Genomic DNA, 12,331 nt, shown 5'->3' on the forward strand with positions numbered 1-12,331 from the left:
TATATATATATATATATATATATATATATATATATATATAATTGTATGTATGTCATCACTAGGAAACGCATCAAGACATTTAAACCAAACCTGCTAGACATTTGACTTAAGACTCATGTGAGTGCACTGGTGAGCACAGTGGCTCAGTGGTTAGCACTCCAGCCTTTGCAGCGCTAGGTCTCAGGTTCGATTCCCAGCCAGGATGTTATCTGCATGGAGTTTGCAGGTTCTCCGTGTGTCTGCGTGGGTTTCCTCCGGGTACTCCGGTTTTCTCCCACATCCCAAAAACATGCAGTGAGGTTAATTGGCTTCTCCCTAAAAATTTACCTTGGAGTACATTAATGACATATGACTATAGTAGGGACATTAGATTGTGAGCTCCTTTGCGGGACAGTTAGTGAAATGACTATCGACTTTGTACAGCGCTGCATAATATGATGGCACTATATAAATACTGTATGTAATAATAATCTTTGTACAGTGCTGTGGTATATGTCCGAGGTATATTTGTATACATGTATGTGTGTATGTATTGCTCGGTGACTTTTTGCTTATATTTTTCCATACTTTTTTTTGGACTCTTTTTACAAATTTCTGGCCTGTAATGCCTTAGAGAAAACGTAAGGCAATTGCCAGAGTGCAATAAAAAAATGAAACAACACCGTAAAGAAAATCACTATAGCTTTTTTTTCCTATATAATAAAAGATTGCAATAAATAAATACCCCCAGCAACTACGAGTTATCAGCTAGTACCTGTGTATAAAAGAAGTTGAATTTATTCAGAGCTGCACTGATTTTGCTGAATACCTAAACATACGAAGCAAAGGAACTGTCAATGGACCGGCAAGAAACAGTTGTTAAACTATACAAATCAAAAACAGGATATATTAGTTTTGAAAATGTTGGTAGTCTCCTACAAAATGTAAAGTTAAGCGTTCCATTGTCACCAAGCCAGGGTCCGATGGACCAACCAAGATTTTAGTCTCAACGGCTGGGAAAATTTGAAAGAAAAACCAACCAGCCATATCAGCTGGAATACAGCCTTGTCTGCAAACAAGTGGCATTTCTATGTCAAAGAAGAAACTTTATTCTGCCAGCACCACACAATGACCCATTACAAGATGCCAAACAACATTTAGACAGGCCTTAGAAATTCCGGAACACAGTCATTTGGCGTGATGAGACTAAAATTTTAATTTATTGTTGCAACCTTAAATGCTTTGTTTGTGGAGGATGCATCAGGGTCTGACTAAAAGTACACCATTCCTGTTGTGAAGCATGGAGGTGAATCTGATTTTTTTGGGGGTGTGGGAGCTACAGTTGTAAAATAAACTTAGTACACTTAAAAGACAAGATAAATGCAGCATGTTACCAAAAATACAGGACAACTTGCATTCAATAATCTGGTAGCATGGGCCATGCTTGGATCTTCAAACACAATGATCCAAAACAAAGGCCAAGTCAACACTTCAGGGGCTACAGCAGGAAAACGTGTCTGCACGAGCTGGAGACATTTTGCAGCTGAGAAAATCATGTGTTTTGCCTGATCAGTCATGTTCTATATAAATAATTATTACCTATTTTTTTTTCACCAATATTAACATATTACCCAGCGCTTTACAAAGTCTATAGTCATGTCACTCAAAGGGGCTCACAATCTAATATGCCTACCATAGTCATATGTCATTACCACAATCCAAGGCCAATTAACCTAACTGCATGTTTTTGGAATGGGGAAGGAAACCCACATAAATATTGGGAGAAGCCACTTGAACACTTATGTGCAGAGAACTCTATGATGGCTGAATTAGATGTCTTCTTTTCTGTTATTTCTTTCTGGTAATCCTGCAAATATCACGCCTCCTGTCCCTTCATGGTTGCACTTACTCGTCAACTGTATCTGTAGGCAAAGGCAGCCATGTTTGTCTGTCTTTGGTAATTACATGATGGATTGATGATGTAGTTTATAAAAGAAAGATGAGATTGCTTTTGCTGTCTTTTATCCACCACTCTGTCTGACAAGGATACAGCATTTTTGGAAAATTCAGAAGGTATTTTCTGTACTTGATGAAAATGTTCTTAGCCTTAACAAAAAATGAATCAAATACAGCTGCCCCATCCAAGAACAAGTTAGCTGTAATATATTACATTATTGCTTTTGGATTTAGGTAGAGAATGAAAATCTCCTGTCCTGATAGACAGCTAAGCACTGGAAAAGGAACATCAAATAATCAAAATAGAAAACAAAAAGCAGATATGAACCATACTTGTTAAACAGAACTCAAAGATCATTACAAATTACAGTTCTATATACAGTTGTAATGTATATTGAAACCACCATGATTACCTCTAAAATAATTAATTAAAAAAAATATGAAAAAGACATAGTGAATATGTTTGTATTTATTTTATGTATGTATTTATATATTATTATTATTATTAATAAACGGTATTTATATAGCGCCAACATATTACCCAGCGCTGTACATTAAATAGGGGTTGCAAATGACAGACGGTGACACAGGAGGAGAGGATCCTGTCCTGAAGAGCTTACAATCTAATATATATATATCTTGTACATGTATTATCACACATAGAAGAAGTGTGGAGATTGATATTCCTTTAATATTTCTATGGTCTATATATTTGTTTTATTTTGGAAGACCTGAAGTTGGCTCCAGTTGTCTCAGCACCTCTTGGATAATCTTTTGCAAAGCTTGTCCCAGTTTTTCTGCTGATAGTGTCTGGGTTAATTGGGGCACATGAATAAACAGGGCTCTGCCATTGCCGTTGTACAGGGAGATGTAGTAAGCATATTCACAGAGGTATCTAAAAAAACAAAGATATAACAATATATTTAATAAATAAAATGGTCTTAAATCATTTAGCATTAAATCATATTAAAGAGATGTTTTATTAAACAAGCATTTTATTTTCTGAAGTGAGCCATGATTTCAGTTGGCATACAATAATCTCTGAGTCAGGTCAGCCAGTCACATATGCCACTTATTGTTGACATGAGGCTTTATTAACCAAGCTTTAACAGAAGAATAAGGATTTATATTTTAGCCTCTACTGAAAAAAAACTCCTGAAAAATTTTGCACATTTGGCAATTTAGATGCAAACAACCTAATCATGAAATTATATAATTATTCTCTGTTTTAGGGACAATTTGTCGGAGTTTGTTTGGCTGTTAACTGTTAAAGTGAATAATACCCTTACTTTGCATAATAACTATAGTAATTCACTTTGCAAGTAAAAAAAAAAAAAAAAAAGATTCTTAATTGCCCATTACCCGTTGGCTGTTGGTCAACAAAGTTTCACCTTATGGAGAGAATTTCTCCAATGGGGACATGGAAAGCAATAAATGTCCCATAAGGGGTCTAACCCTAGTACGTTCTATCAAAAACTAAAAATGTTTCAGATTTACATACACTTTACCCTTTTCCTTAACATATGCCCCTATGACCACAACACAACAAAGCGAACCACAAAATTCTACTTTGTCATCTCTGAAAGTCTTGCATCTGCCCTAAAGCATCCTATAGATGATATGAGAAGAATAGTTTATCCTGAGCATTATATTGTCGGAAAGGCTTGTTTTTAAAGATTATTGCCATCATAGGAGATATATAATACATTTGAGCCCCAGATTTTCATACCTCCCAGCATCTCTGGAATAGATGACATCAACCCCTGGGCATGAAATATTTTTGCAGACACTTCTCGTGTTAATGGTTGACTCTATTCTTTCCGGTCCCTCCAGCAAGCAGCACCCTTCATGTGGGTAAGCACCTCTGAGGTCTCTATCTGTGTATCCTGTTCTTCTTCCACATTGCTCCAAGGCAATCACTTTGGAGGAGGCCATCATTCCAACATGCACAGCCAGCTAGTATGTTATGCCAGCAAAGAATAAACAGAAATGACACAATGTCAGAAGCAGATAACTAACTTATCACTTACATTATTAAATGTTAACCTCAATTAAGACTCAGTTTAATGTTGAAGCACCTTAAAATATATTATTAGGTGGTAAAGTAGTAAGGCCACTCTCTTAAAAAAAAAATGAGACAAAATGGTAAACAAGGTAGCTTCAGGCCTCTACATTATGTATGCAGGCATGATCAGGAGGGGTTGTTTTTGAACAAAACTTTAAGATGGGAAGATGATGGTTTTGACTGTGAAACACACATTCATTTCAGACGGGGTTGTTGAAGCTTTCGAGAAACTTGAACTGGTTGAAACTAAACTTTTCACTTTCTACAATCTCTGTGCTTTACAGAAAATAGTGATACCAGTGTGAGTGGTAGCTTTGTATGCAAAAAACATATTGTAAATCAGAATGGTGAGAAGAAATGGCCAGACTTGTTTAAGCTGAAAGCACAAGCAGAACAAGAATGGATCATAGAAGGCTATTTATGAATGAACAAGTTGAACTTTGACAATAGAAGAAATGTCAGGTGAAACCAGCACAAAGCTTCCTAGTTGAACAGAAAAATGAAACTAGTAAAAAAATGGTAAAAAAGAATTAAAAATGAACTTTGTGCACCAGTCGTGGGAGGATTTTGAGATCTATCATGTGATCCCGACTGCCAGTAGTGAAATGATTTGGATAAATAGCTTGTCCCACGTTCATACCAATGAGCCCTATTTAATGGAATCTTATCATGTGCTCCCTTTTTGTGGGTTCTAGACGCGTGTACATGATTCTTTTTTCCTATGTTCCACCACTACCTAGAGTAATATTACCAGTTTCCCTCTTCTCATTTCTATACCATAATGGGTTGGTATTCTGTAATCTGTCATGGAAGAACTAGGCTAAAGCTTATAACATTGCTCCGGATTTCAGTGCAACAAGCACAATATGTTGTCAGCAAAACAGAGAAGATAAATGTATTACACAGATATCCAGAATATGTTTTCTACTATGGTCACTCATTTATTCAAAACTGAAGTAAACTGGAGATAGCATTTTTTGTTGAGTTAGATCCTACACCTGTTTTTTTTACTAATTTTTGGGTGGTGAATCCAGAAATGACCCCATTTTTTTGCTATCACATTTAGTTTTTACAATACCCTCCATTTTTTTTGAAAAAAAAAACATACAAATTTTATATACAATAAAAAAATAATGAAATAATAACTTGAATGTACTGTTTATTTAAATTTTTGTTGTTCATAGAAAGGATTTATTGTTACTCTGACATTTTTACAGTAAAACATTTGAAAATTAATCTGATAAGCGGTTAAGGTAAAAATTTACACTTATAGCCTTTCCTGGAGTTTACAGTGTTAGGACAATCCCGCTGGATGCTCCAACAATCGTCAGCCATCATATGTACATCCCATCTACCCTGATACCGTCCTTCCATGACCTTCAAATCTTGGTGGAATCGTTCACCTTGCTCATTACTGCCTGCAGCAAGGTTTTCCAGGAAGTTAGAAAGATGGCTATGCAGAAAATGCAGCTTGATGCTCATATTGCAACCAAGCATTTCGTAGCTCTCCAAGAGTTTCTGGACAATTTCTTTGTAATGATTTGCTTGTGTGTTTCCAAAAAAGTCCTTGACAATGGCTTTGAATGATAACCAAGCATTCTTTTCAACTTCTGACATTGTCCTGATGAAATGTTCCATCTTTGATGAGATGCCGAACCTATGGTCCATCAAACAGACCGGCCTTTATTTTTTCAAATGACAGGCTAGGAAATGCTAAAATGAGGTACTTGAACCAGTCTCCTTCAGTTGGCAAAGCTTTAAAGAACTGCTTCATCAGACCCACTTTCATGTGCAGAGGCGGGAATATATTATTCTTTCTATTATGTGGCTCATGTAGAATGTATGGATCACCTGGTTTAAGGGCAGATCTTGGAGGTCAATTTCTTTCCATCCAATGCCTCTCACGAGCTCTGCTGTCCCACATGCACAGATAACAGGGATACTTGGTGTATCCGCTTTGCTGACCAAGAAGGAAGCATACCATACCAGTCCCAAATCACTCAACTCCTCTTCAATTTCAAACTCTTCATCATTGTTGTCACCATAATCATGTTCAAGAGAGGGTAGTGTAACGAAAACGGGCACTGGGATTTCATCTGAATGAGCCACTGGCCGTATAACCAATGGTAGACTAGGATACTCTATGTTACAAATATTTTTCTTGTTAGAACAGTCACTGAAATGATCTCCTGGCTCTGGCCAAACCATAGGCATACCAAATGGCATCTTATCACGTGTTCCCTTTGTCCACATCCGTAAACCCTTGTCATAGTTTGCACACCTTATGAGGGGCACAAGACTTACCTTGATCACCAAGTTTAATTTTGAAATATTGACCTCTATGGGGCAATGCATCCCATAGAAACACTGACATCACAAAACTTTTTTTTTTTCATTGAGTTTTTAATAGGTGAGCAATAAACAAGAAATATAAAACCAAAAGGTATATATATTATTCAAACAAGAACAAAAGTCAAGCTTAGATACAAAAGCAGAAATCAAGGGCAAAGGAAAGTTGTGAGACCAGGTCATGATAATATGCATTGAGAAACTCAAATTTAGAGGCGTAAGTAGGGGAGAGGGCCATCCGAATGTCATGGTGACCTCCAAAGCGTTTGAAGCATACAAAATAGTGCATCTCACCAGAGGAGGGAAAGGAGAAGAGACAGAATAAAGAGGAAACTGGGGAAAACAGAGATGGGTAGTGTAGGGGCAATCACATGTCTAAAGGTGGCTTATATACAAACGCTCAAATACCAATGAGCAGCCAGTCAAGAGCTCAAAAAGATCTTTCAAAGGTTTAAAAGATCTTTGAATCCAGGGCCACCCTGCAGCTTTAAATTTAGACATGGAATCTTGAAGTTGGGCAGACTGTTTTTCTTGGGACGTGATCCAGTAGACTCGCTTACTCACCTCAGAAAAGTGAAGAACCACAGACTTCAATGCTTTGGCAATGTGTTGTTTAGCATTGTTGTCAAGACATAAAGCAAGAGACTGAATTGGGGTGCTGTTTGAGAGGTTGGATTCAGCTAAGCTTGCAATGGCTGCCCTCCTATATTTCTGAACAGGTGTTTGTGCTGTATGTGGTTGCATAGACAGTGGCATTGTACATTGTCTGAGCAAAAATCCTAAAATAGTAGATTATATGAGGTAGTTTTTCATTGACATTAATGAAGCTGTGGTGCTACAGTAAACATGAAAGGATTGCAGTTTAGTTCAAGTCTATCCAGAGGTTCTGGACAGACGATAGTCATACAGTAAATTTATGCAAGGAGGGTGTAAGTAAATACTCTGAAAGGCAACCGTACAAAGTCATGAGGCTGCAAGAATACACAGTGGTGGGAGGGTGGTGTTCCACTTTAGGATTATTTTACCGAGGTTCCACAAAAAGTATGGTTGTACTTTAATGACTTGTAAACTGCCCCATGCCTTAAAAATTAAACATGTTTAAAATAGACTTAAGTTTAGTGAAAAAGGATGCTGTTACTAAATCCTCGCCCTTGTAAGCTGCAGTGTCTGGGAGGGGGAGCATGTATGACACACATGAGAAACAACTTTTCTCAGTCAGAGATATAAAAGAAAAGGACATTTTAATTTACTTTATGAGATTTGTCTGTCAAACAGTGACTAGATTTGCTGCTTGTTTAGAAGATTTAATTGTACTTTAAAATAACCTTAGGTTGTAACTCTGCCCATATCTTCTTGATTCTCTTCTCAACCTCAGCATATACCACAGGAAGCTCCAGGATCTCAAGATGGACATCGTCGCCAAGACCAAGCTTTGCCAGCTCCTGCCGAAATAACAGTTTAAAACTTATACCTACTGCACATTTTGATAGTTGAAGTACTGAGATGACAATGAAAGGTGCCAATTTGCTCCCATTTCTTCTAAAAAACTGTATTTGGTACTTTATGCTGATAAAATAGACCAATCATAAACAATTTATGAGAAGCCATCCAGCACCCTTAAAGCCCAATTAAGGCAAAATGTAAAAGGAAGCCGTATGCAACCAGCCTGCACACACAGGAGAAGCTAGAAGTACCGGATATCCTGGCAACCAAAGTTAGGTTGTGCATGCACAGCCCAGGTATATTGTAAAGTATTTGAGAACCATATCTTAGCCCACTCTAAACATCTAACACAGCCAGATGCAAAAGGTCATTGGACCCAAAATTAAATATGGTAACTTTCACTAGTTCAGGTGAAATATAGCTTGTTCTCTTGTTTATGAATGATTCTGTTTGGTTTGTTATACTTTACAACTAATATTTATACCTATATTTTACTTTACAGTTTGTTTACTGTATATGACTGCTTTGGAAATGTATATTGATTGCAAACGTACAGAATTATTACCTGAAATTCCCATTTAGGAAAGGAGAACATAACACAAAACCAGGTAGTTAAGTGGGCATGCTGCACAAACTCATGTCTAGGGCTTTTCTGACTGCTTGTGGCCTTCTGTCTACAAGCAAATTCTAATAGCAATCAGGAGAGAATGAGAAGAAAATGAAGCTGATATAAGCAAAATGGTGTACAGAATATTTAAATGTGCTTAAACACTACACTACAGCTAATTTCCTCTCATTTCTGTATTTTGATGGTAGGTCCTGGAACTGTCAGAATTGTATTCTGATTTCCCCCCTCATCCCCATATTTCAATGTCAATAAAGCATTCCATGCGGTGACATGTCTTAACATGCTTCAGGGGTAACCAACCTTACCTTCACAGTTTCCCAGCTTGAATTCACAAGATAGTTCCTGTAAGGACCAAAACCTTGCAAAAAAAAAGAGAGATTATGATCATTTTAATTCTAACAATACCTGTATACCATTGCCAAGACTGCATAATGAATATTGGATCAGTTTTTTCTTCCTTTCAGTAGATAGTATATATATATGTGTGTATATATATTGTGCACCAGTGACATACACCTGGACCCCACATTCGAGGCATGCTAAAGCTGGACAATGTCTGGAATTTAAAATCATATGTTTGTTTCACAGCTCCACGGCATGGAAAGGGAACATGCAATGACATGCTATGGGGCTCTGTGATTTCTAGCTACCCAACTGTTGGGAGATGAGTAGAGCAGAACAGTTGTTAATGCCTAATTACAGAAGAACTGTAAAGATCAAAACATATTAGATCTGAATTGAGGAGGATTTGGAGAGACACATTGCTATAGCTTTTGAAGTCTTAGCAATTTACATTTAAGCCATAATGTCGCAAGAAACCCAACAAAAAATGTACCTGTGACAACAACCAGATTGGATGCCATTTATCGGTCACACTGGTAGAAGACCTTGTACTGTAGAATAAATATATATTAACAGTTGAAGGTTCTATTATTTTCATTTCTATTATTATGCTATTTTAGCATATTTTGAAATCAATCTTAAAAAGAAGCAAATAAAGCAAAAAGATTCTAGCATTGTATCAAATACCATGTATGAAGGTGAATTGCCAAATAGTGTGGCACAAAATAAAGCTTCTGACGAGACTTGCAGTCAAGTGTCACTTCTAAAAACTAAATTACAGCAAAACTGTATAAAATATGCAGCAAATGGTTCCTCATTTCCTCGATTCTGTCACACAGAAAAGCAATGCTAAAGCAGTGAGATTTACTACTGTATGATTGTAGGTTGATTCATAAATTCCTCTTTGCGGGTCTCCAACCTTTTTGGCACCACAGACTGTGGTTAGGAGGTGGAGCAGAGGCACATCTGTCCTTGTCATCTGCAGTCTTTTCTGTGGCTGGGAGGATCTGTGTCCTCTCTCTTGTCATTTCATAAGACAGATCCTTCCTATTGCTGCAACCCAATTAAGCATAGCCATTGGCCCAATACTTGTCCAGGGCTTGGAGGATGGGGACTCCTGATCTACAGTATTAAAGTATTCATTAGCCTTTCTAAAAGTGTAGCAATTGGCTGCCCAATAATGCAGCTGGTGTCACAAATACAACAATGATAGCAAAATACACTCACAGCCCACATCTGTTCAACTGCTAGTAAATGCAAATATCTAAAAGTCAATCACATGGTAGTAATTTAGTGCACTGAGGTCAGATCAGATCCATACATCAAGATAGAAAAGGGAAAATAGTGACTTTGAAGTAGCATGCTTGTTGGTGCATCTAAGCATTTTAGAAACTGCTGATATTTTCACAGACTATCTCAAGGGTTTACTGAAAACGTCTAAAAAAAAAAAAAAAAAAAAAGGATATTCAGTAAGTGGCAATTCTCTGCAAAAATTCCTTGGTGATGCTAAGGGTCACAGAATGTCCAGACTAATGTTTGATCTAATATAAAGGTAACAGTAACTCATACAACAACTTGGAAAAACTATGTAATGACCAGAGGTATAATCACTGCTGTTAAAAAATACTTTCACAGCATGCTGCTGCCATCATTGTGCTTCATTGTTGGGATGGTATTGGGTAGGTGAAAAGCAGTGCCTGGTTTTCTCCAGACTTAACATTTAGAATTGAGGCCCAACAGTTCAATCTTCATTTTAACAGACCAGAAAATCTTCTTCCTCAGTCTTCAGATGCTTTTGTTTTTTGCAAACTCCAAGTGGCTTTCATGTGTAAAGCCCCAGTTCAGTGGAGAGCTGCAGTTGTGGTTGTCCTTCTGAAACTTAGTCCCATCTCCACATAATATCTCTTGAGCTCAGTAAAGGTGACCATCGGGTTCTTGGTCTCCTCTCTCACTAAGGCCCTTCTTTCTTGATTGTTATGTTTGACCAGCTTTGGGATTGGTCCCGGTTGTGCCAAACATCTTCGATTTGAGAATTATGGGGGCCACTGTGCTCTTACGAACACTCAGTGCAGCAGAATTTTTGTAGCCTTTTTGAGATCTGTGCTTTGCAACAATTTTAATCTCTGATCTCTGCAAGCAGTTCATTTGACCTCATTGCTTGTATTTTGCTCTGATATGGGTTGTCAGCTATGATGCCTTTTATAAAGAGGTGTATGTCTTTCAAAATCATATCCAATCAACTTCATTTACCACAGGTGGACTCCAATTAAGGCGTATAAACATTTCAGCAGAAATCAAGAGAAATGAGGGGCACCTGAGCTAATTTCCAAGTGTTGTTGCTGTATTTTTAATTAGATTACTAAATTGTCTAAAATGTTATTTTCACTTTACCATTAATAAGGTACTGAGAGTGGAATGAGGAGGAAAAAAAATTAAATGATCTGAATACTTTCTAAAACCACTTTAGGAAAGGAACACATAGAAAGGCAGGGTCCATGACAAAGTGGGAACACACAAGGAAGGCCGAGCTCCCCTTGGTACACAGTGGGAACACAAAGAACCCCTTCTAAACCTCTGCTAGGAACAAGATATAAACACACATACCACTCAAGCTCTCCTCGGTACAAAGTAGGAGCATGCAGAACCCTCCAAACTCCCCTCAGTACAAAGGGGGAACACACAAAATCCATCCACAGCTCTCCTTAGAACAAGGAGAGAAAATACAGAGATGCTAAAGCGCCCATAGGGACAAGGCGTAAACACATTTTTCCCTCCTAGCTGCCCTCATTACAATCTGTATCTGCCTGTATATGACCCATGGAATAAAATATCCCTACCTACCTCTAAAACATGTTATCTTGGTGTTACCATTGATTCTGCCCTCTCCTTCACCCCCCCACATTCAGAACATTTCAAGGTCCTGTGCCTTTCACTTGCAAAGCAACTCCAAAATCCGCCCCTACCTGTCTCCAGAGACCACCAAACTCCATGTACGCGCTCCTATCATCTCTCGTCTGGACTACTGTAACCTCCTCCTCTTGTATTCCACTAACCCGACCCTCAAATCTACAAACTAATATGAATGCTGCAGCCAGACTCATCCATCCTTCCTACCGCTCTTCTTCTGCTGCATCTCTTTGTAGTTCTCTTCAATGGCTTCCATTTCACCTTAGAATCAAATTCAAGCTCCTGTGCTTCATCTTCAAATCCCTCCACAGGTATTGTCCCACTTACTTTTCTGACCTGATTAAAAAATACCCCTCTAGCCGCTCTTTGCTCCTCCAGTGACCTACTAGAGACTTCCTCACACTCACAGCTCCAAGACTTATCTAGGGATTCCCCGACTCTCTGGGATGGTCTTCTTTGTCCGATTCAGCTTGTCCCTTTTTTCTGCACATTTAAAGGGGGCCTAAATCCTCTTCCAAATGGCTTACCCATCTTCCTCTGTCTCTTAAACCCTCACTACTCACCCACCAATTTATAACCCCCCCCCTTTCCTATCATGTGCTACTTCCCCCTCCCCTTAGATTGTAAGCTCTTCTGAGCTTTTATTGTTTGTATCTGTTATT

At 38.1% G+C, this 12,331-nt stretch overlaps 1 protein-coding gene across 1 annotated transcript; it reads right to left on the minus strand.

Moving 5' to 3' along the window:
* Positions 1-2,389: 2,389 nt before the first annotated feature.
* Positions 2,390-9,294, minus strand: PGPEP1L (pyroglutamyl-peptidase I like). Its single transcript, XM_072402670.1, has 5 exons — positions 9,256-9,294; positions 8,726-8,778; positions 7,675-7,791; positions 3,665-3,891; positions 2,390-2,830 (listed from the first exon to the last, which is right to left on the minus strand). The coding sequence occupies exons 1-5, from the start codon at positions 9,281-9,283 to the stop codon at positions 2,653-2,655; spliced, it is 603 nt and encodes a 200-aa protein (XP_072258771.1). The 5' UTR covers positions 9,284-9,294; the 3' UTR covers positions 2,390-2,652.
* Positions 9,295-12,331: the final 3,037 nt, after the last annotated feature.

This window comes from Pyxicephalus adspersus, chromosome 2 (genome assembly GCF_032062135.1).
Source record: "Pyxicephalus adspersus chromosome 2, UCB_Pads_2.0, whole genome shotgun sequence".
Taxonomy (NCBI): Eukaryota; Metazoa; Chordata; class Amphibia; order Anura; family Pyxicephalidae; genus Pyxicephalus; species Pyxicephalus adspersus.

Excerpts from the sequence above, each read along its gene's own strand:
- PGPEP1L (XM_072402670.1), bottom strand. The coding sequence starts at position 9,283 with ATGGCATCCAATCTGGTTGTTGTCACAG. Across the intron at positions 8,779-9,255 it reads CAATCTGGTTGTTGTCACAG|GTTTTGGTCCTTACAGGAAC; the intron begins GTACATTTTTTG and ends TTTTTTTGCAAG. Across the intron at positions 7,792-8,725 it reads CAAGCTGGGAAACTGTGAAG|GAGCTGGCAAAGCTTGGTCT; the intron begins GTAAGGTTGGTT and ends TTATTTCGGCAG.